Source organism: Eublepharis macularius, chromosome 4, assembly GCF_028583425.1.
Source record: "Eublepharis macularius isolate TG4126 chromosome 4, MPM_Emac_v1.0, whole genome shotgun sequence".
Classification (NCBI taxonomy): domain Eukaryota; kingdom Metazoa; phylum Chordata; class Lepidosauria; order Squamata; family Eublepharidae; genus Eublepharis; species Eublepharis macularius.
In genome coordinates, this window is record NC_072793.1 from 169,037,103 (window position 1) to 169,059,672 (window position 22,570).

At 45.6% G+C, this 22,570-nt stretch overlaps 1 protein-coding gene across 1 annotated transcript; it reads right to left on the reverse strand.

Annotated features, from left to right (window-relative positions):
• Positions 1 to 1,056: 1,056 nt before the first annotated feature.
• On the reverse strand, positions 1,057 to 22,189 carry LOC129327804 (zinc finger and SCAN domain-containing protein 31-like). Its single transcript, XM_054976558.1, has 4 exons — positions 21,404 to 22,189; positions 19,198 to 19,324; positions 17,175 to 17,957; positions 1,057 to 1,238 (listed from the first exon to the last, which is right to left on the reverse strand). Exons 1-4 carry the CDS (start codon positions 22,187 to 22,189, stop codon positions 1,057 to 1,059), a joined length of 1,878 nt encoding a protein of 625 aa, XP_054832533.1.
• Between the last annotated feature and the right edge of the window lie 381 nt (positions 22,190 to 22,570).

Below are 22,570 nucleotides of genomic sequence, written 5' to 3' on the forward strand. Positions count from 1 at the left end.
AGCAGCCCAAACAGAGCTCTTACCTAGCAGGGAGGAGAAGCAGCCACAACAGCTCAGAGCCACGCCCCAGCCTCCACCTCAGCTTGAAAACAGCAGCCTGGCTCAGGAGATGTTCACAACCAAGCCCCTCCAGGTGGAGCTGCTGAAAGCATTCTGTAGGAAGAGCTGGGCAGCCAGCCAAAGGGCCACAGCTGGGCCTACCTTCAATAATCAGCTCAGCCAGAGAGGCCTGGCTGCCAGCCAACCAACATAACACAGCTGTTGCTGATCCCGGCAGCCCAGCCAGCTACCCCAGCTGCAGCAGCTGGAGACAGCCCAGGCCAATGCTAGGAGGCCAAGGAGGGGTGTGGCCTGGCAGTCAGGACCTGCAAGGTGGGAGGGGTGCTGAAAGAAGGCCCTATAAAAGCTGGCTGCAAAGAGCTCTGAGGTGGTGGGTGTGAGTAAGGAGTGATGGTGTGGAGTGAGAGCAGAGCAGTGTGAGAGTGGAGGCTTGGAGGAGATGATGGAGGATGCAGGGGGTAAGCAGGCCAGATTGAGCAGGCCAGCGAGTGGACTGAGAGGGAGCCAGGGTGATGTATACTGCCCCTCCTTCCACAGAGCATGGTCCTGCAGCATCCCTGGTGCCCCTCTGATGTCAGGGCTGGCCCAGCCAGTGCCCTGCCCAGCGGTGGCAGCAACAGGCCCTGACAAGACCAAATGAGAGATGTGACTGTGATAAGCTTTACTGACATAGTTTCTTCCCTTTGTGAATCCTTTGGTGATGTTAAAGACTAGCTCTGTGTCTGAAGCACTTCCCACATTTCTCCCAGCTGTGAATGTGGTTAGCTCATAACTGCAATGGAAACACTTTCCACACTTGAAGCATTTAATTATTTCTCCTGTGTGAATCTTTTGGTGACAGTTAAGAGTTGTAATGTAACTGAATCTCTTTATACACTCCAAAGATTTATAACTTTTCTCCCCTGTGTGAATCCTTTGATGTGGTTAGCTTATAACAGTGACTGAAACTCTTTCCACACTTCAAATATTTATTGCAAAACTCTTTCCACCAAATATTTATTGCTTCTGTTGTGTGTGAATCTTTAGATGTGAATTAAGGATTCTCCTCTCTCTGAAGCTCTTCCCACATTTGAAACAGTTATATGGTTTCTCCCCTGTGTGAATCTTTTGATGTGAATTTAGCTCATATTTGCGACTTAAGCTCTTTCCACACTCCAAGCATTTATAAGGTTTCTCTCCTGTATGAATCCTTTGATGGGAACTGAGCTCATAACTATGATGGAAGCACTTTCCACAATCCAAGCATTTATATGATTTCTCCCTTGTATGAATGTTTTGGTGGCGATTAAGGCTCCTTCTGTGAATGAAGCTTTTTCCACACTCCAAGCATTTATAAGATTTCTCTTGTGTGTGAATCATTTGATGTGAAGTAAGGTGTTTCCTCTCTCTGAAGCTTTTCCCACATTCCAAACAGTTATAAGGTTTCTCCCCTGTGTGAATCCATATTTGGTAAGAATTAAGATATGAACTCTGACTGAAGCTCATTCCACACTCCAAGCTGTTAAATGGTTTCTCTACTGTGTCAATTCTCTGATGCCTCTTAAGATTCAATTTTCTGCCATAACTTTTCTCACAAAGAGGGAAATGATTCCTTCTTTCCCCATTCTGTATTTCATTTTCCTCTAGAGATTCTCTTAGGAAACATTTTAGTGCATCTTCACATACAAGATCTTCCTGTGGAAAACTTTCCACTCTGATCTCTCTTACAGCCATGTCTTCTTCAGAAGAAAGAACATGAGACAACTTATTCCAACAAGCAACGGTATCTAGGAGGAGGATGAGAAAGAAAGATTCAGTGATGGGTTTAAAAAGATTTAGCCTGCAATCTCAGCCAACATAAAAGAAACCTGAGTCCATTTCAGGTTTTACCTCCAGACATTAGACAATGACATAAAGCTACAGAGATAACTGTGGGGATACTCCAGAGGCAGATTGATCAAAACATTCTGGGTGAAATGAAATTAGAGCTACAATTCATAGACAGTAAGGGGTCCCTCCTTGGAATCCTGGGCAAACTTTTTTCCTCTTCCTCCAGCCAGATGTTGAGGTCATGTTATCCAAGATCCTCCTTGGAGGAAAATCAACACAAACTAGTCTTGAAAGTGTGTGTAACAACTGTTAATTCTCCAGGGAACCAAAAAAGCTGAATTTGGGGGCGAGGGAGGTAAGGGAGGAGACTTCTCATTAAAGTCACAATGTGATGCAGGACCACTCACTCACCAGCCAATGACTTCCTTACCAAGAAAGATCACATTCCTATAATTCTCCACCATGATTTCCCTGTAAAGGGCTCTTTGTACAGGATCCAGCAGAGCCCACTCGTCCTGGGCGAAATATACAGCCACCTCTTCGAAGGACACGGGGCCCTGGAAAAAGACGAAGGAATCTGATGTCCACAGATCACTCAGGGTGAGGTATTTGGTGTTTTATGTGAGAACAGGTCATTGCTTACCTTGCTTTGACATCTTGCACCAGCTGAGAAGTCCTCGTGGAAAACAAAGGGGGAACAAAGAGGGACCTTGTTCATCTCAATGCTATGAGCTGTTCCCATTCTTCTGTAAAGAGGTAGAGAAGTGGATCCTGTCAGTGCGGTCTTTCTGCTGACTGTGAGCAAGTGAGATTTCTTTTGTCTTTCATTCACATCTCAGCTCCCTTCTCTGAATACTCATCCGTCCTTGAGAAAAAAAGATGTCACAAGGCAGCGGTTTACATCTACAAAAGACACTGATCCCCAAAAAGTCTTAATGCTCTCAGGGCCATGCCTACCTTCCTGAAAAAAACAAAGATCCATTCTCATCTAATTTGCATTCTGTGTGTGGGCTGAGAAACAAGCGGGTGGATGTTCCCTGCCCCCCACCAACACCTCTGCTCTCTCTTACTAACAGCTGTTTACTTTTTAAAAATGTCTCGTATGGTAGGGTTGCTAGGCAAACCCCATATTGCTAGCAATCCCCTCATGAGATCTTAGTTGACAGTTTTTTCACCATTTGGGTTTTTATTTTTATTTTTAAAAAAATTATTTGTGCAAAAGTGAAAAAAGAAGGAAAGAAACAACAACAACAATCCCTACAGTGACACAATGCTGGGGAATCTATACATAAGATTCTATAAAAGGTCTCCAAATACCTAAAAATAAGTCCATATATAGTAGTCGTCTATATGCAATACATTCAAATGTTATCAGGTTAATAAGGTCTTCAGTCCTATGAGTTATGAGAAGTGGGCTTTAATCTTTCTGATACTGAAATATGGTTTTTAGTGATTCTAAGGGCATGGATGGTCCATTTCCATTGATCATCGGTTAGGTTCCATGAGACAGGCAAATAATTTAAAAATATATAAATATCCTCCAAAATAAATGGATATTCTAATGCAAAATTAATATGAGTAATGACTTCCTCCCAAAAGGACCAAATAACTAGATATGTCCAAAGCATATGTTTAAGAGACGCATCTTGTAAGTTACAGCTTTAACAACTGGACACTTTACTTCATATGTGGTGTCCAATATACCCTAAACATAATTTTTGCTGAATAAGTTGCAGCTTAAGATCCATAGAAGCAACCGGGATAAGGCTTAAAATCATGCCCCAATGCTTCGGCAGAACTGGACAATCTGGCTCACTATTCCATTCAGCTCTAAGACTCTGCATATCACACTTATTAACCGACATCAAATATTTATATACAAATGTTGTAGGTTTTGTTTTCTGTTTTGATTACATAAGAGTTTCCAAAAGTGGAGGAGACTCTGAAGCACTCAAAGCTAAAGAGCCATATTTGAACACCAATAATGTAAATATTGCCATTCAGCAAAAGTAGGCAAATCATATCTAGACTTCAGCTGAGAAAATAATAAGAATTCATCATCATAACCTCTCAATTTATCTAAAGTAAAAAATGATCTATCCGTCCAAGTCTTCCACAAACATGGTTTCCTCCCCATTTTTAAATCTTTAGCAATGTACTATTATTTTATTTATTTTTATTTTATTTATTGTCTGCCTTTCTCACTGAAATCCAAGGCAGATTACACAGTGCAAGTGAAATACAATACAATCAACAGGTAGGACATTCACTGAGCAAGTAAAATAATGAACAACAGGACATTTAGAGAATGTCTGCCTACATATCTGCCATGAGTATTTTCTGTATTCTGTGCTTTGTACTGATCTTCTGAGAGTACATGAAGTTACATATCGGTGGCCTGTTTGGCTGGGAGTTGTTTATCTTACAGGTGCCTACTATGGTGTCTACTTTAGTTTTCGCAGCCGCTCAAGAATGTGTCCTTGCCGGCTTGAGCTTGGGAACTGAAAATGACTTCATTTTTTGCTTCTTTCTTCCAGTTCTTCTCTCCTCCTGTCTCAACCCCTTCCCCCACCCCTCCTGGCTCCTTCGCACCAGAATCCTAACCGTCCATATCCTAAAGGCGGGAACTATAACTAACCCCTCCAAACTTCTACACGTCACTTCTGCCAATACCCTTGTCTATGTATGAGGATACTGATGGATCTCTAATAAAGTAACTTTAACTCATACACTGGAGTGTGTGCAGTGGAGTACTATGGGGATCGAACTGCCAGAACCTGACACAGATACAATAGGTTACAGTAGCAGAATATTTGAAAATAGGCATAATATTGAACATAGAAATGAAATCTTTCTGAAACTACTCATAACTAATTCACATGGCATGTTAAACAATATGGAAACTCCCTAGAGGCACATATCTGCATCAACATACAGTATCCAATAGCATAGCATATAGTCCCTGTCTCTATGAAAGCATCCCTCTGAGCTATTTCTTATGACACAGCCCTATCTGGGTAGAAAGCCCTCCTGAATAATACATTTTGCATAGTTTGCAGAAAGCCAGGAGAGTGGAGGCTTTCCTGACCTCAGGCAGGTCATTCCATAAGGTGGGGGCAGTCCTAGAAAAGCCCATGTGCAGGCAGCTGTTGAATTTGCCCAGCTGCAGGGTGGTATCTGCAGAAGCCCCTGCCTGAATGAGTGAAATTTCCATCTAGGAACATGGGTGAGAGAGAGGGGCTGAGGCCATTAAGGGTTTTGTATGTGTTAAATCATGACCTTGACTTGGGCCCGGTAACTGATGGGAAGCCAATGGAGTGATTGCAAAATGGGAGTGATATGCACGCTCCATCTAGTTCCTGAGAGTATATGAGCTGCATCATTCTGCACCTGCTGGAGTCTCTGAGTCAACGTTGAGGGGAGACCTATGTAGAGTGCATTATAGTAGTCTAGTCTCAATGTCACTGTGGCATGAATCCAGGTGGCCAGATCAGCCCTGTTAAAGTAGGGGGCCATCTTCCAGCTAGTCTGAGTCGGGAGAAGGCCTTTTTTCCAGCTGCGTTTATTTGCTTCTCTAGCAGCAGTGCTGGGTCTAGCACAACCCCATGGCTCTCTTAACGGAATCAGCCAGGCCCAACGGAACCCCATCAAAGGTCAGGAGCGCAATGCCCTTCAAGATCCCTGCTTTCCCAACCGGTGAGATATAGAGTTGAGTATCATCTGCATATTGATGGCATCCAGTTCCATAGCTACAGATGAGTTCTCCTAAAGACTTTACATAGAGGTTGAATAACATGGGGGATAATATTGTGTCTTGTGGAACCCCACAAGATAATTCCCACATCGAGGATACTTGGTCTCCAGTTGTGACCCTTTGAGTCCGTCCCATGGGGAATGATTTAAACCAGCCCAAGGCACGTCCCAATACCTACTCCTGCATCCAAATGCCTTAGCAAGATGGCATGGTCTACTGTATCAAAGGCTGCAGATAGATCCAGGAGGAGCAACAATGAAGCATGGCGTTCGTCTACATTTAGCTATAGGTCATCAACTACAGTAGAGCCACCAGGGCTGTCTCCGTCCCACAGCCTGACCTAAAGCTGGACTGAAAGGAGTCCAAGGCATGAGAGTCGTCCAAGAAGGCCTGGAGTTGGTCAGCTACTGCTTTCTCAACCAGGTTGGTAGAAACATTTATCCTGTCTACACCTGGCACCACAGTGTGCATATTTTGAGCTGCAATCCAAGGCCAAGTTCAGAATTCGGCGTGTGATACACATGTGTGCCTATTTGTTTTGGATTACAAATGCAATACACAAAAGAGGGAGCTATTATTACTTATTGATCAGCTCATGCAAATAGTAAAAAAAAAATGGCTATTTATCCTGGCCCGTTTGGAATTAACAATTCCACTGTTCAGTACCAATACAGGTCCAGACAGAATGAATCCAACAATATGGGTGAGGAACAAAAGTTCAACACAAAGCAATCCAAGGTTCCAGTTCTGAGTAAACTCTGCCCTGCACACAAGACACATACAAAATAAAAATAACGTATATTATATAACAGCCATCCACCTGTGACCCAGCCTGCTGCTAAAGAGGGTTTTCCAGGTGAGCACATGAATCTGCTTCATACTGAGTCATATTTTTGGTTATTAATAGTGGCCTTTTCTCATCTGACTGGTAGCTGCTCTCCAGCAGTGGAAGTCTTGAGTTTTGCACCTATGTGCATTCTAGACATGCCCAGAGGACGTGTCCAAGTGTCAGAGGGCAGACATGTAGGTAATGCTACCTGATTCTTTAAACAAGAGATACTGGGATTTGAGTCAGGGGCCTTCTGAGTACAAAGCAGATGCTGTACTCCTGAGCTACAAATTACAGAGATGGAGAAGGGATATAGAAGAAAAGAGCTTAAGGAATGCATGGGCCAATGGTTTGGGAGAGATTAGAGATCTGAACACACACACACTCACAAAAATCTCTGAATTTTGGGGGGTGGAGGGAGGAGATTTTTCCTAAGGACGTTTGGGGCAGCACTGAAAAATCCGTATCAAAATATCGTCTCCCCACCTTCAGAATGAATGGAACACGTTTGAAGACAAGGGTTTCTCATTCAAGATATATAGCAGAAAGTCTGAGACCTGACCCATATTTCAGTTTTGGGGAGCACTGAAAAAACTCCTGTGGAGATTTTTGATTCTTTTGAAATGGATGAAATGTGCTAGCAGGGGGTGCAGCAGTCTGCATCTTTCTCTTACTTTAATAGTGTATTTGTACTTCTGCATTTATACTTCTGAATTGCATAAATGTACTAATTACTACAATTTTACAGGCTGTTACAAATTATGCCTTTTATATTTTTAACCCAGTAACGTAGGCTTAGATTTGATAGGAAAATAGGTATTGTATATGATTCAAGAATTTCCAGAAATTTTATACCTCCAGGAAAGATTTTTGAAGTTTCCACTCCCCACCCACCCACACCTTGTCTTTCTCCCTTTTCCATTCAGTCCCATCCCCATATCCTAGATTAATGTCCTTCTTTAAGGAGGATGCTGTGGGAAAGCCAGTTAAGAGAGGAGGGTGTATAAGCCACAGTCGACTCCACCCTTTGTAAAACATCAGTTCCAAACTCCTAATTCTGCTGCTGTAAAACACAGGAAATATGGCACCCACTGTCTCTTTTTTTGCCCTCCCAGTAGCTTCCATTCCCAAGTAATCACAGATACGGCTTGCTTGCTTGATGCCTTCTCTGGCCAATGGAGTGGTTATAAAGTGCCCAAGGGGGAACTGGTTGAGGCTCTTGGTGTTCCCTCAGCAGAGGGAAAAAGCAGGAAATAAAATATGTTCTTGTTCCTTCCCTCCCCAGACACAAAAATGTCTTAGGAAACAACAAGCCCAGAAAGCTGTTTATTGCATGTAGCTTTCTCTTCCTTTCAGTGTTTCCAAAATGGTGTCTCTTCTCTGCACAGGCTGTGGGGGTGGGTGATTTTGTGGCAAGAAAAAGGTATTTGACTTCATGAGGGCCATTTAGCTGTAAACTTAAAATGTTTTCAATTGTGCACCAGAAAACCCTCCCATTATTTGTCAAGTAGTCAGTACATTTACAACACAATATACTTCCATTATGCCTTTCTAGCATACATTGTGTACATACATCCTGCCTAGAAGCTCTGCACCTCAGATTTTATTTATTTATTCCCAATTTCTTTCTCTCCAGTGGGGATCCAAAGCAGCTTACATCATCACAGTTCTCCATTTTATCTCACAGCCACCCCCTGAGAAAGAGATTAGGCTAGAAGCAGGTCCCACTAGGTTCAGGTAAATGTACTTTCAGGTACATCTCAAGTGAATGTATAAAGAATAGTCAGATATTCTCAAGCACTCTTCCAAAGTCCCCTCCAACTCACAGGGGAAAAAACCCTCCCAAAGACATCATTCAAGCCAGATTTCTACAACAACCTCCGTCATTTTGATATGAGGAGGGGCTTGCCAAGCCAAAGGTCTCCAGCATTAAAAGAATCCAGCTGCTGCTGATGTAAAAGACTTTTCTCCATCTGCCCAAGATCTCAAACAATACACCTTGATAGCCCAAAGGTTTACTCAGGAGAAGGCAGCTTCATGTGCATGCACAGTAGGGGAAGGGACTGGGTGTTCACCTTCTTGCCTCTCCATTTTAAATCTACATAAGAGCTGAGCCCTAGAATTCCCTTCTAAGGCTGGGACTGAATAATGGAGCATACACAGAGTATCTTTCCCCAACCACTGTGCATGCAAAGGCTGCTCCCCAGGGCAGCACCGGAGTCTTGAACGGCAGATATCAGGGATGGGGCCCAGGTAGGAAGCACCTCCTTCCTTCACAATTGGGGAAGGACTATAGAGCATGTGCAGAGACTGCCCTTGCCTAAGAAAAGAGTGAGAGAGGCAGGGTAGGAGGGGGAAAGCATTCATCCTTCTTCACTTGGCACTACAGAGGAGGAGATGGAATTTTAAAAGCATGGTCCAGAAACAAAAACCATGTCATGCCTTTTATTAGAACCAATAAAAATATTATCAAAATGTGCAAGTTTTTGAGTTCTCCAAAACTGTTTGTCAGGCTGGAGGTTAGAAAGGAGAGGAAGAGAAATCCTTCAGGCCTCAACCTTAAGGCCTTTTATCAGCATCTGGAGTTGCCAACTCTCCAGGTGGGGACTGGAAACATCCCAAAATGATAACTGACTGCTTTAGAGAGTGTATTGTATGGCAATATGCTTCAGTGAGATCCCTTTCCTTCCCAAGCCCTGCCTTCCCCAAGATTCACCCCAAAACTCCCAAGAATTTCCCAATCCCAAAGTTGGCAACCTTATCAGTATCCCATGTAGGATGAGTATCAGGTTACAATCTGAGGCATGGTGGGAATAAGAAGCAAGAAAATGAAAGCCATCTAGTTGGAAATACAGCAGCCAATAGCTGATCAAATTCATTTTTTAATTAAAAAATGGCATTCATGACCAAGTCCTTGGGGGTAGGAGAGGAGCCTCCTCCCGAATAAACTCCCTTCTACCTGCAACCTCCCAGTCAAGCAACCCCACAGTCCTGATTCAATTCAACTTTAACCCACCACATACTGGCTTGCTCTTAAGAAACCATTTGTGTTCAAAAGCACAACATGCACAGCAGATGAACTCTTCCCCATCCCTACCCCATGCAGATACACAAATTCACCTTCTGCCAGATACCAACCAGTTGCTGCTGCTGAACCAGGAGGGATTATTTAAGCCTCTAGATCCTGCTGGAAAGTCCAGCTTGCCTCTGCAGGAGAGATTTGCAAAGAGGGGGCTGAATGGCTCCACCCAGTCTGGAGGTAAGCTGAGTGGGCCATTAAATGGTGGGGGTGGAGGAACCAGGCAAGGACCACTAAACTAGTTTCCCCATTCAAATGCAAACATGTCTCTTATCCACTGGGCCCAGACACCCCAGGCACCAAAGCCACAGGCTATATACAAGAACACAGAGGGTGAACCCAGTGGGAGATCACCCCAACTATAACCTGACTCTAGAGACACTGTGGAGTAGTGGTTCCAGGCAGGTAGCCCTGTCGGTCTGCAATACAGGAGCAAGATTGGAGTCCAGTAGACCAAAAAGTTTTCCCAGAAAATCTGGGGAAACTATTGAGCTGTTGAGAATCAAAGCTCTCTTTGTCAGATACTTTTGAAGGGAGTTTTGACTCTCGAAAACTATCCCCGGGGAATTCTTGTACCGGACTCAAATCTTGTGGGGTAGTGATGAGAGTGTCAGACAAGAATCTGGGAGACCTTGCTTTGAAGCCCCACTCTCCCATGAAAGCTCACTGGGTAAAACAGAGAAACAGGTTCTCCATAAATGTCCATCACTTCCAGCAAGATCAAAGAACTTGTTTCTCCCATGTCTGCATGTTCTAAATATGCCTGCTTAACTTCTCTGGAATGCAGTTTTGATGTTCTAATCTGTTACATGGGGCAATGGGGGGTGCATTTGAAGATATTTTGTGTTTTATTGCATGTGTATTCGGCCCTCCTTCCAGGGTGGTTGGCGTACATGGCTTTCCCTTCTACACTTTACCCTCACAACAACACCCCTGTGAGGTAGGCTTCGCCAAGAGAGTGAGTGGGCGGTCGAAGGTCACCGAGAACGCTTCCATGGCACAGTGCAGTTTAAAATCTGGTCTTCAAGATCCTAGCCTGACACCCTAACCTTTACACACACAGTACACTCTCAACACTGTGTGAGTGTAGCTAAGAACCACTGACCTAATCCTGGATTAGATGGACATTTGGTCTCACCCACTCAGCTCTGCCTGGGATATACCTTCCCCACCCTACATTTTATCTTCACAACAACCCTCCCAGCCAGAGCAGGTTGAAGATTGCTCAGGACTCGGACTCTGGAGGTCGGTGGGGATTTGAACTTCCCTCGCCCAACCCTGACCCCTAAACAAACCGCGTGCTGTGCGTGGCGACTGGCGCTCTTCAGAAGAGCTTTGAGGGTCGCTGCCATGGTCTGATCCAGCCAGCCCCCTTCTCCTCCTGAGCTTCCAGAGCAGGCTTTCCTGGCCACAAGCCTCAAAGAACGGGCGCCTGTAGTCCGCCTCCTTTGTTTAGAGAGAAATAGAATTCTTTGGAGCAGGAGGCTCCAAAAGTAAAGCCATCCAGATGTTAAAGACACAACAGGACCTTCATTTGTGTGTGTGTGTGTTGCACCACATTGAATTCCTTTGTGGACAGCAAGACCCCCACCCTTTTAGATGCTTTTTTTGCCTCCTGCTTTCATAGCTTCTTCAGTGGGCAGTTCAAGGGCATTCAAAATGGAGAGCTGATCAGGAAACCCTTTTCTTCAGGGTGAGCTCCTCAGAGCGAGAGGTTGGATGCCTTAACTGGAATGGGCTGAGGGAGTTCTCAAATTACTGCAGCCTATTGAAATTGAGGCAGGGGGAGCTTATTTGCAGCAGATGCGTTGGCTTATGATTCATTTCCGGTCTGGAACACACAAATCTTGATATCCTCCACAGTGGCAGCTATGCTAATCTGAGCATAGCACCCCTCAGATGGGTAAGATGATTGGCTGCCAATGTAGAGCATTCTCTCTGGCGGCCCCTCCTAATGCATTAACCTGCCTGCCAATGTCTCCTACCCAACCCTCAGGTCTCAGACTGTGTAAGAAGGAATCTGCCTTGAGTCTGGACAAGAAAGGCAGACTTGGAATGCTAAAAATAAATAACAAGTTAGACTGAAGATCAGACATACACCTGGACAGCTCCACAGGACTCCGTCTTGGGTGGCATTTCTGACGTGACAATCTTACAGTTCTTTCAAAGAGTGTCATAAAAATATAGGCAGCGCTGGCTGGCAAACTTCTCATTGCAGCCATTAAAACAAATCATAAGCTGCTTTTTAGAATCTGAATTTACAGCGATGCCATGTTTTGGGGCACGTTGGCATAAAAAAATAACTTCTGTACCAGAAGCTTACTGCTCTTGTGTGCCTGCTCTCTTTCTTTCCTGTTTCTAGCTCTGCTTTTCTCTAGGCAGAAGCCTAGTCTGGGCAGCGTCACTAATCTATTTTAGAGTTTTCTGTTCTGCAGCCCTAGAACGGAGGAATCATTCAGGGGTGAACACGGAGAAGCAAGACCCACCCCAGCCCCCCAAACAGGGAGAAGAAAAGCCCCTCACAGCCTCCAGGCTGAGAGTATGGAGGAATTCCTCTAGAGGATACCAGGCGACCTGATGGGTCAGCATGGAGTGGAGAGTCCCCTTGCCTTTGCTCAGTGGGAAGCCCAGCGGCAGGAATTCTTCAGGACTTTGGAGACCTCTCACTCTCCATGGGGCACCCCACACTTGCCAGAGAAAGCGTCACCCTGGGAGGATACCAAGGCCTTTCTGGCCTCCTTTGAGCAAGTGGCCAAAGCCTGTCAGTGGCCCAAGGAAGAGCAGGTGACCTGACTCCTACCAGCCCTCAGCGGAGGTGGTTTTCACAGAGTGGATTCCAGAGACGGAAGATTATGGGAAGGTGAAGGCAGCCATCTTGCAAGGGGATGCTGTGAGCCATGAGAAGCAGCGTTAGCGGTTCAGGCATTTCTGCTACCAGGATGTCAAGAGAGTGCAGGGGGCTTATAGCTGGCTCTGGGGAAACTGCCCTGGGTGGCTGAGAGTGGAGAATCACAGCAGGGAGCAGACCCTGGAGCTCTTGATCTTGGAAAGCTGCTGACCATCCAGCCCACAAAGATCCAGAGTCAGGTGAGAGAAAGCTGCCCTGATTGCTGCTCCCAGGCAGTGGCCCTTGCCGAGGAGTTGCCCTTAAGGCAGCAGGAGGCTGAGAGGCAAGAAAAGGAGGTGAGGCCATCCCACTGTGTGGTCCTAAGTGTGGGAGGGCCTGTGGTGAAGCAGGTGCTGAGATCTCTGTCTCTCTCTCTGGGAATGCCAGGGCATGAGGGAAATATCTCTTGCCTCATTTCCCCGGAAGCTGAATCCAGGGTCTTTTGTCAGGCTTGATGCGATGAGGCTCACCTGAAAGAGCAGATCTTGGGATTCTGGATGCTGCTGGTTCCTGCTCCCTCGCCATCTTCTCAGGTGATAGGCAGATTGCAACCCACAGTCAACCTCCCTCTCCTTGAAAACCCCCAATTCCAACCTCACCCCCCACAATCACACACATCCCACACACACACACACAGTATGAGGAAGGGGGGAAATGGCTAAAGTTGTTGCCAGCTGCCTGGAGGGAAAATGTCCGGCCCCTTTAACAAAAGCTCAATGGGATGTTACTCAGTTTCACAGTATGAAAAGTTTCAGATGCCCATTGCTGCACATTAAGCCACATTAAGGGGCAGGGTACTTTTTCTCCTCCAACATTAGAATGGCGCTCACTACCCCTTTTTGACTCCCTGTTGGGAGCCTTCCTTGATTCCTAACCAATCACAGATATGACTTGCTTGATTAAGCCCCCCCCCCTCCAACCAATGGCATGACTAGAAAGTGTGGATCAATCCAGTGTTTACTGACTCTTGACATTCCCTCAGCAAAGGAAAAATGTTGTTGAACACAAGATTAAAAAATTGTTCCTTTCTTTTTATGTCCAGACAGGAAAATGTCTCCTGAAATAACAAGCCTGAAGCAGCTTTTAACATGTAGCGCCCTAGTTTGTCTTTCCTTCCTCTTCCTTGCAGTGTCTCCAAATGGCATCTCACCACAGGCTGCCTGGGGGCCATTTTATGCACTACTAAGTAGCATGAAACAGTGTTTGCCAGCATATGGGCCATTCCTGGCTCCCTCAAAAGGGCCTCTCCCTGTATGACACACAAGATTTCAAACCCACCTTAGTTGCATTCTCACTTTACAGTTTTACCTGTCAGCTTTAAAGATCCTGGTTGTGCACACACACACACACCCCAAATCCTCCACGCAGGATGCTTTTCTGGGTCTTTCCGCTTTGAAACCAACCAAACAAGTTCTGTCAGTAGGATTAATTTGGATTGCATGGAAAATCTTGTGGTCCCCCCCACCCCCATATGCAGTAAGTTGAAAGGAGTCAGATCCCTTTTAACAACATACAGTATAGTGGAACTGGGCAGGCATCCTTGAAGTTGGAGAGATACACATTGTGGGACATGAACACACAGTATCTGAGATTCCTCCTCACCATGTTCTCCCATGCAGCTGTGGGGGGGAGTAAAAATCCCCTCCTGCACTGAGCCACTAAGGCTCAGGGCTAGACTGAAGCCCTGAGGCTCTGCACTCCCACCGCTTGCTGTTGGAGGGCTGGATTGGCCCACTTGCCATTCCTCATGTGCCCTTGAATGTCTCCATGGAGATTCTCTTTTTATTGAGGCGGCTAGGAAAAATCTCTTTTCAGTTTGGTGTAGTGGTTAAGAGTGTGGGACTCTAATCTGGAGAACTGGGTTTGATTCCCCACTCCTCCACTTGAAGCCAGCTGGGGGACCTTGAGTTAGTCACAGCTTTTAGGAGCTCTCTCAGCCTCACCCACCTCACAGGGTGTTTGTTGTGGGGATAATAATAACATACTTTGTAAACCGCTCTGAGCATTAAGTTGTCCTAAAGGGCGATGTAAAATCGAATGTTGTTGTTGTTGTTATTACTATTATCTCACTGTTTCATTTGAAAAGAAGCTTGGATGTTTCTCTTTTTCCTTACTTAGAGGGGTTGAGAAAATAAGAAATTCCAGTGAGGATGGGGTACACGTTATTAAACTGTACATTTTTAACAGGTAATTCCTACTGCTTATTTAGTTTGCTACATTTTGTATTGGATTTTTCACATCAGTTGGAGTTGCATATTTAAGAAGGAGGCTCCAACCCATAGGTTGAAACATCTAAGGTGGGTTTCTTCTCAGTCCAGGTTCCATGCAGTGTTTTTCCACAGAAACTGCTTCAGTGGCCCTGATGGGAGACCACCTCTGGGAAAGAGACATCTGCCTGTCATCCCCCTTTGGGAGCATGACTCTGGGATCCTTCTGTGCCATACAAAGATGGAAATTGGGGGCAGCATCCTTCGGTGGGTCTGGTCGTAGCTGGCTGATCTGGCTGAGGAAGAAAGCCTGGGATACCCCTGCTTTACATGTGCCCCAAGGTCCCACAGGGCTCTATCTTGTCCTCCATACTTGGGTTTATGAAATGTTCTGGGGAATTGGACAGTCTCAGTAGTATGTCTGCTGGAGTCTCTGTTCAGGCCTGGAATGTGAAAGTCCTTGAGGCATTGGACAGGATTTCTTCCCAGTGTTGTCTCCTGTTGAATAGGAGCCTGGCTCCATGGTTTATTGCATAGATGGAAGAATTAAAGAATCTGGAAGACATTTTGCCTGATAGCAGAAATTGTGGGCTGAATCTAACAGAACATGTTTTTTTGGACCACGTCTGAGGTGGCACTGAGAGCAAGCTCTTTCCACACCGCCTGGGCTACAAGGCTTCTTGAGGCATTTGACAGGGTTGAAGCGCCTTCTCCCCACAGCTCAACTGCCTTCTAGTATGACAACCACAGCTGAGAGAAAAGGGCCGAGGATTGCCATGCAGTGGCGGGCAATGGCAAATCACCTCAGAACATCTCTTGCCTTGCCTGGGGTCACTATAAGTGAGCTGCAAATTGATGGCATTTTACAAGCACGCATTGAGTCTGCATTTATCAATTTATTTCCATAGGTGGGCCTTACTTTTGTCTTTGTGGCCATATTATGGCTAAGAGGAGGAGGTGTCTTACAGATCAGACCATGTGCTCTGGCCTTCTATTCCCCAGCTAGTGGCAAACCAGATGCCCCACAAGCAGGGCTTTTTTTCAGCTGGAATGTGGTGGAACGGAGTTCCGGAACCGCTTGAAAATGGTCACATGGGTGGTGGCCCCGCCCCCTGATCTCCAGACAGAGGGGAGTTTAGATTGCTCTCTGAGAGCAATCTAAACTCCCCTCTGTCTGGAGATCAGGGGGCGGGGCCACCACCCATGTGACCATTTTCTCCGAGGGCAACCCACTGAGTTCTACCACCTCTTTTCCCAGAAAAAAAGCCCTGCCCACAAGGTTCACAAACAGGACACAAAAGCATTAGCCCTTCCATGTTGCTCAGTCCCAACATACTGAGAACTAAACTGCTGTTGTCCATGGAGGCTCTATTCTTGACTATCATGGTTTGTAGCTGCCCTGCATCATGACATGTATCTGACTATCTCCGAGTTTTGTGAAATCAGACTTTTCTGCTTCTGCAACACACTGAAAATTTGTTCAGGGTGAGGAGGTATCAGACCCTCAGCAAGACCACCAGAAGACAAAGTGGGGATCCAGGGAGTAGATGAGTGCATGCGTGTGCGCGTGTGTTGGGGAACTGGTAGAAATTGCGGCCTCCTTTTCCACAAACAGAAATGCTGCTCCATCATTGGCATGTACCTGTCATCTGAATGTAAGATGGTTAAATTAAGACAAGGCAACTAGCCTCCCTAGCTGTTGCTACCCCCACCCTCCAGCAAGTAAATGGTGTGCAAAGGTAGTCTGGGGAGGGATCAAGACTTAGCCCAGCATGGTGATTTGGAAGCAGAAACAGCTCGTTTTCTTTCATGAGGAACCTTTCCAGGAAGGCATGTTCCCACAATTGCAGGAGGGCCATATACTGCCTTCCTGCACTCTTCCCCATGCTGGGTCTATGCTTAGGGGTGTAGTGGCCACATTCGTGAACAGAGAAACTGCTGAGATACCCCATTAACTGTGCCCTCACCTGGATAGCCCAGGCAAGCCCGATCTCGTCAGCTCTTGGAAGCTAAGCTGGGTTGGCCTTGGTTAGTAATGGCAATGGCAAACCATCTGTTAAGTCTCTTGCCATGAAAACCCCACTGGCTATGACCTGATGGTACTCTCCACCACCCTCACCCATTTACTGTAGAGTGAACTGTATTATGGAGAAGATCAGTGATTCCACAAGCCCTAACCAAGATGACATCACTGCTCATCTCAAGGGCAGTGAGGGCATTCTATAGTATGTAGGGGTTTCCGGACAGATCCTAGGAGCTTGGTGAGGAATAGCCAGGAATAGGAAGGAAGGCACCACCTCATACTTGTGCTTCTGGGTAAATAGCAAGGTGTACAATGCAGATAAAACTGCTACAGTGAGAACATGGCTATTGTTACTCTCCTGTGTGAATTCTCTGAGGCCCAACCAAGTTTGTGCCCAGTCTGTTGGTTTCATTACAGTCTGAGTAGTATTGTGGTTTCTCTTCTGTGTGAACATCTGGATGTCTTTTAAGATCAGATTTATCGTGTAAGCTTTCCATAAGTTCTGAGCATTTGTGTGTCATTGGACCAGTGTGAATCCTCCGGTGTCTAATGAGGGTAGAACTCTGACTAAAGCTTTCCCCACAGTCCAGACATTTATATGGTTTCTCTCCTGTGTGGATTCTCTGATGCCTGATACGGCTCGATTTATCACGGAAGCTCACGCCACAGTCTGCACATTGGTATGGTTTCTCTCCTGTGTGGATTCTCTGGTGCCTGATATGGCTTGACTTGTCACGAAAGCTTTCACCACAATCTGAGCACCGGTAAGGTTTCTCTCCTGTGTGTATTCTCTGGTGCGAAATCAGGATTGTCCTCTGGTTGAAGCTTTCTCCACAGTCAAAGCACTGATACGGTTTCTCACCTGTGTGGATCCTTTGATGCCGGATAAGTGTTGAGTTCACACTGAAACTTTTCCCACACGTGAAACATTTATATGGTTTTTCCCCCGTATGGATTCTCTGGTGAACAATAAGGCTAGCTCTCCGAGTGAACTTTTCCCCACAGTGTGGGCATTTGTGTGGGTTCTCCCCTGAATGAGTTATCTGATGTCTGTTAAGGCTTGATTTGCAAGTGAAGCATTTCCCACACACACTGCATGAATACCTTCTTTTCCCTTCATGTAATCTCTGCTTGATTTTAAATTCGGGGGGAAACACACTAGATCTCCCCTTCCATTTCTCTGCTTTGTGCTTCGGCTGCCTGTTCGACCCATCATGTTTCCCAGTATTTTCTTCTGTATCCCGATGCTTGCTTCTTTCCAACAATGCTCCATGCATGTCCTCATCCATTGCCCTCTCCCAGCCAAAACCTAATGGGATAAAGAGAAAATCCTGACTGGAGCGCAAAAGAAGCTATTGAGAACTGTTAAATAGAGAACAAACAAAACAAACTGTTGTGGAGGATGACAGAGTCAGAAAAGCTGTTCTATATAAGGCCACGGCTGGGTGGAAGACCATCTGCTGTGCATGAAAAAGGTCCCAGGTTGAGTCCCTGAGAGCTCCAGCTGAAAGGAGATCCGGTCATGTGAAAGACCTCGACTTGAGATTCTGAAGGGACTCTGAGAGACTAGACAATATTGACTTTGGGAGACCAAACACTGTATAAATTATCTTGAGGGTACCTACTCTGTATATGACCCGCTGGGGTAATGAATAGAGTGTCTGATTAGAACCTGGGAAACTTGCACAGTGTCTACATAATAAGGATTCTCCATTTCCCTGTCACGGTCATTGCGAATGTGCAAGCATTCTCACTGGCAATGGATCCTTTGACATCACGGGAGTTCTGTGCATACCCTTCTCCACCAACCACCATTTCCCACACACTTATCCCTTCATTCCACTGGAGAGCTTTTTTTTTGAAAAAAATCAGTAATTATTTTAAAAGTGCAATAACATTATAATGATCTATCACTATGATTGACTAGCTCCTCTGATTTCCCAGCTTTCTTTTAAAAAAAAAGTCATTTTCTAGCTAAGGGGAAAGGCTATCTCCACAAGGAAAAGAGCGCTAGAGGCTTATCTTTTATGGTAATGAAAGCTGGATCAAAGGAACTAATATCATGGCAATAGATCGTTTCTGTATCTTTTTGGTTTACCTCAATAAACAGTATTACATGGGGTTTTCCCCTTTTTTCTGGATTTTGCATGGGCCAACACGGCTGTTTGCAACTTTAAAATAACCCTCAATTGTTAAAACATTGCACTATATTGTAGGGATCGACCAGTGAGTCCTTCCCCCCAGTCACTCATGTCCACAACCAGAAGAAAGCCACTCCTCAAATTGCATCGGCAAGGTTAGAGCCGAGGAAGCAGCCAAGACAGTTCCATTCATATATGTTGCGCTTATCTTTCTCGAATAATTATTCTGTCTTTCTTCTATAAATCACTACTAAGAACAACGATGCTTTAAAAGATGCATACACACACTACAAATAATTAAAAGAGGTGTAACAAATACATCTCTCCCCCCACCCCCACAAACACACATCCTAAATTTCTAGCATCAGAGAGAAAGAGACCAGTGAATGGAAATCAAGGGATCTTTACCCAGCAAAGCAACGTCCCCGTCATTTTCCTGCTTGATTTCTTCACAGCGATGTCTCTCTGAAACCTCCGACGACACCTGGTCTGCTTTGGAGGAATTCACTGCTACCTCCTCAAATGTTCCCAGCACCTGGAACAGCCGCAAGGATTCCCATATAAGTCAGAAGGAGAGGAACCAACTTGTCAAGAACATGATGTTTTCTTCTTTAGCCCTTCCTCCACAATGAGGAAAACCACATGTAGTTTAACCTTCCCCTTCGATCTTCACAACAGCCCTGTGAGGTAGGTGGGGCTGAAAGGAAAACTTATCTTTATTCCGGAAAGAATATGACCCTCAGTGATCCCTCCTTCCTGGCTGATGTTTTAATTGTTTTGTGTTTGTATGCATTTCAGCCATTGTTTTAATAATCGGTTTCTTGTTGGTTTTAATGGTTTTTAAGAAGTGTTTTTAATTATGTATGTTTTAATTTGTCCACTTGTGAGGGCAGAAAGGTAAGGTATAGACTTTTTAAAATAAATAAATACTTGTGAACCCTGATTTCCCAGTTCTAGTTTGACAGCCTAACCACTACACCACAGTGGCCATGGGTTGGGCTTTCCTAGCTTACTGAAGGCCTACATTCATATAAGATGTAACCAGGGGCTTTTTTTCTGGGAAAAGAGGTGGTGAAACTCCGTGGGTTGCCCTCAGAGAAAAGGGTCACATGGGTGGTGGCCCTGCCCCCTGATCTCCAGACAGAGGGGAGTTTAGATTGCCCTCCATGCCACTCAGCGGCGGGGAGGGCAATCTAAACTCTCCTCTGTCTGGAGATCAGGAGGCGGGGCCACCACCCATGTGACCATTTTCAATTGGTTCTGGAACTCCGTTCCACTGCATTCCAGCTGAAAAAAAGCCCTGGATGTAACCCCTTATAATGAATCTTCAATTGTTATTTTTAAAATATGTGATATGGGGAGTGGAGAGAGAAATTTAGAGCACAGCAGCAGTCTAGGTGGGGTGGAAAGCAGAGATGGGGGCTACCGAACCCTTTCCCCACTGGCAGTTTTCTCCTACGAATTCTGTCTGCCTTGCAAACACGCTGCTGGAACGCAGCATGCAAGACATTCCAAAATAAGAGAAACATCGCCCTTTCTGTATTGATTTGCATTTGTACCTGATAATGATACCCTATATTTTTATTAAATGAGTAGTAAAGAAGATGGGGTATTATACTGTTTCAAGGAGACGCATATTGAAGGCTTTTTTTAAAAAAATGGAGAAGGATTCCATCATATCTGCGTCATGTTTCGTCTGAAGTGGTACAGTCGAGACTCTGGCTTACCTCTGCAGCTGAACACAGCCAATAGAAAAAACATTTCTCTGAATTTCTTCACACTGGCTTAGATCTCACCAAGATGGCAAACCGATGTCTGGGCTTCCCCACTTCAGACAGTACATGGAAACTTGCATAAGAGGGGAAGGGGATCACTGTGCTCAGAAAGTTAGTATCTCAGGGAAGAGGGTTCTAGGTGCTATTGTAGTACTAGTTTTTTCTCTGCAGGGAAATTATTTTCTAACAAACTTGAAGCCATATATGCCCTTATTTATAATCAGAAGTGGCCTATTGTCATGTATGAGAAGCTATTTGAAGAAGCTTCTGGGTTGAAAGGCAGGTATAAATAAGTCACGTTAAATCCTTATGGGGGGAAAAACTTGGAGGCAAAATTTCAATGGAGACCAACCATACTTACTGACAATGAGCTGGCATGGTCTCCACTAGCAGAAAGGACTTCTTTACACAATACACGATCATCTTATGGAACTCAGTGCTGCTAGGCATGGGGACAGCCACTAGCAAAGATGACTTTAAAAGGGTATTAGACATATTTATGGGGGATAAGGTTCATCAATGGCCATTAGCCCTGCAAGCTAAATGGAACCTCCCTATTCAGGGGCAGTGTACCTTTGCATTCCAGTTCTGGGAGGGGGCGGAAATGAAAAGGCATTGGCGTCTGTGTCCTGCTTGTGGGAATTCTGGGTCATCTGGCTGGTCAGTGTTGGACAAGATGGACCTTTGGTCTGATTCAACACGGCTTCTCTTCCGTTAACAGGAATTTTGTGAGTGTGCAATTATCGTAACATAACCCTTTGTGCTCTATAATAAGCCTCTGGACACCTTTCACAATAATAGGAATTCACTAGAAACGTTTTAAAAATAAAGACTCCCACCTGCTGCTCTGGCCTTCTGGGCTCCTGTCTCAGCAGGAAATCCTCAGCCAGGGCTACAGCCTGAGCGCAGGTTTCTGGACTGCCTTCCCTGACCCAGTTCTGGCTCTCTGATGGCAAAATGGTCAGGAACTGTTCCAGGGTGACCAGCTCCAGGATCTGCTCCTTGGTGTGTCGTTCTGGCTTCAGCCAGCGGTGACACAGATACCACAGCCGGCTGCAAACCTCACGGGGTCCTTTGGCCTCCTGGTAGCGGAACTGCCGGAAGCGTTGGCGTTGGACCTCTACGCCAACAGCCCCCTCTCTAGGAGTCTCACTCTTTGCTTCTCCACAAGCTCGGGATTCTGGAGAGCCCAAGGTCTGCAGGGATCCATTTTGGTGGCTCGATAGGAGTCCAGTCACCCTATGTCCTTCTGAGCTCTCAGAGACGTCAGCTGCCTCTTTGGATTTGGCCTCGCATTCTCGAATGACCTCTGAGAACTTAGTGTGTGGCGACTGGACTGCCTTCAGGAACTCCTGCCACCTGGCTTCCCACAGCTCTTCCCCCGCTTCCTGCTTAACATGTTCTGGTGTTACCCAGGTCTGAAATTCTCCCAGGGTTGTCCCGACCCTGTACAGCGTAGCTCCGATGGAAGAACCACAGCCAGGAACAATGTTGAGACCTTTTCTGGATCTTTCTGTTCCCTCATCACCTGGTACAAGGCCTGTTAGCTCTTGCACCTCCATTTTAATTATGGGACTCACACCAGTATCAACCACGGCCTCAAGCTGCGGACCCTCATCAGCCATTGCTCCCTGATCAGCAGCCATCCTTCTCTGGTTGGGGAGGACAATAACACAGCCCCTGTTATTCCCACACTTTCTGCTCAGCAGGCAAGCTTCAGAGTCACAATGTAGACTATGTAGGAGCAGAGGGAGGTGTCCTCAATTCAGAAAGCAGTTTTCCCTGAAGGAAAAAGGAGGAAGGAGGAGAGAGAGTTACAGATCAGCAACTGGAAACCCCAGGGATTCATCTGGCCCTAGGAGTTTCTCACTTGGCCCTCAACGTAACTTCTGATCTTAAGTGACTTCTTTCTGATTATGCAGCCACTCAGTCTGAAGTCTGGATTATACATGTAGCAAAGTGAAGAGGTAAAATTCAGAGATGGTAGACTGGTTCATAGCACTTCA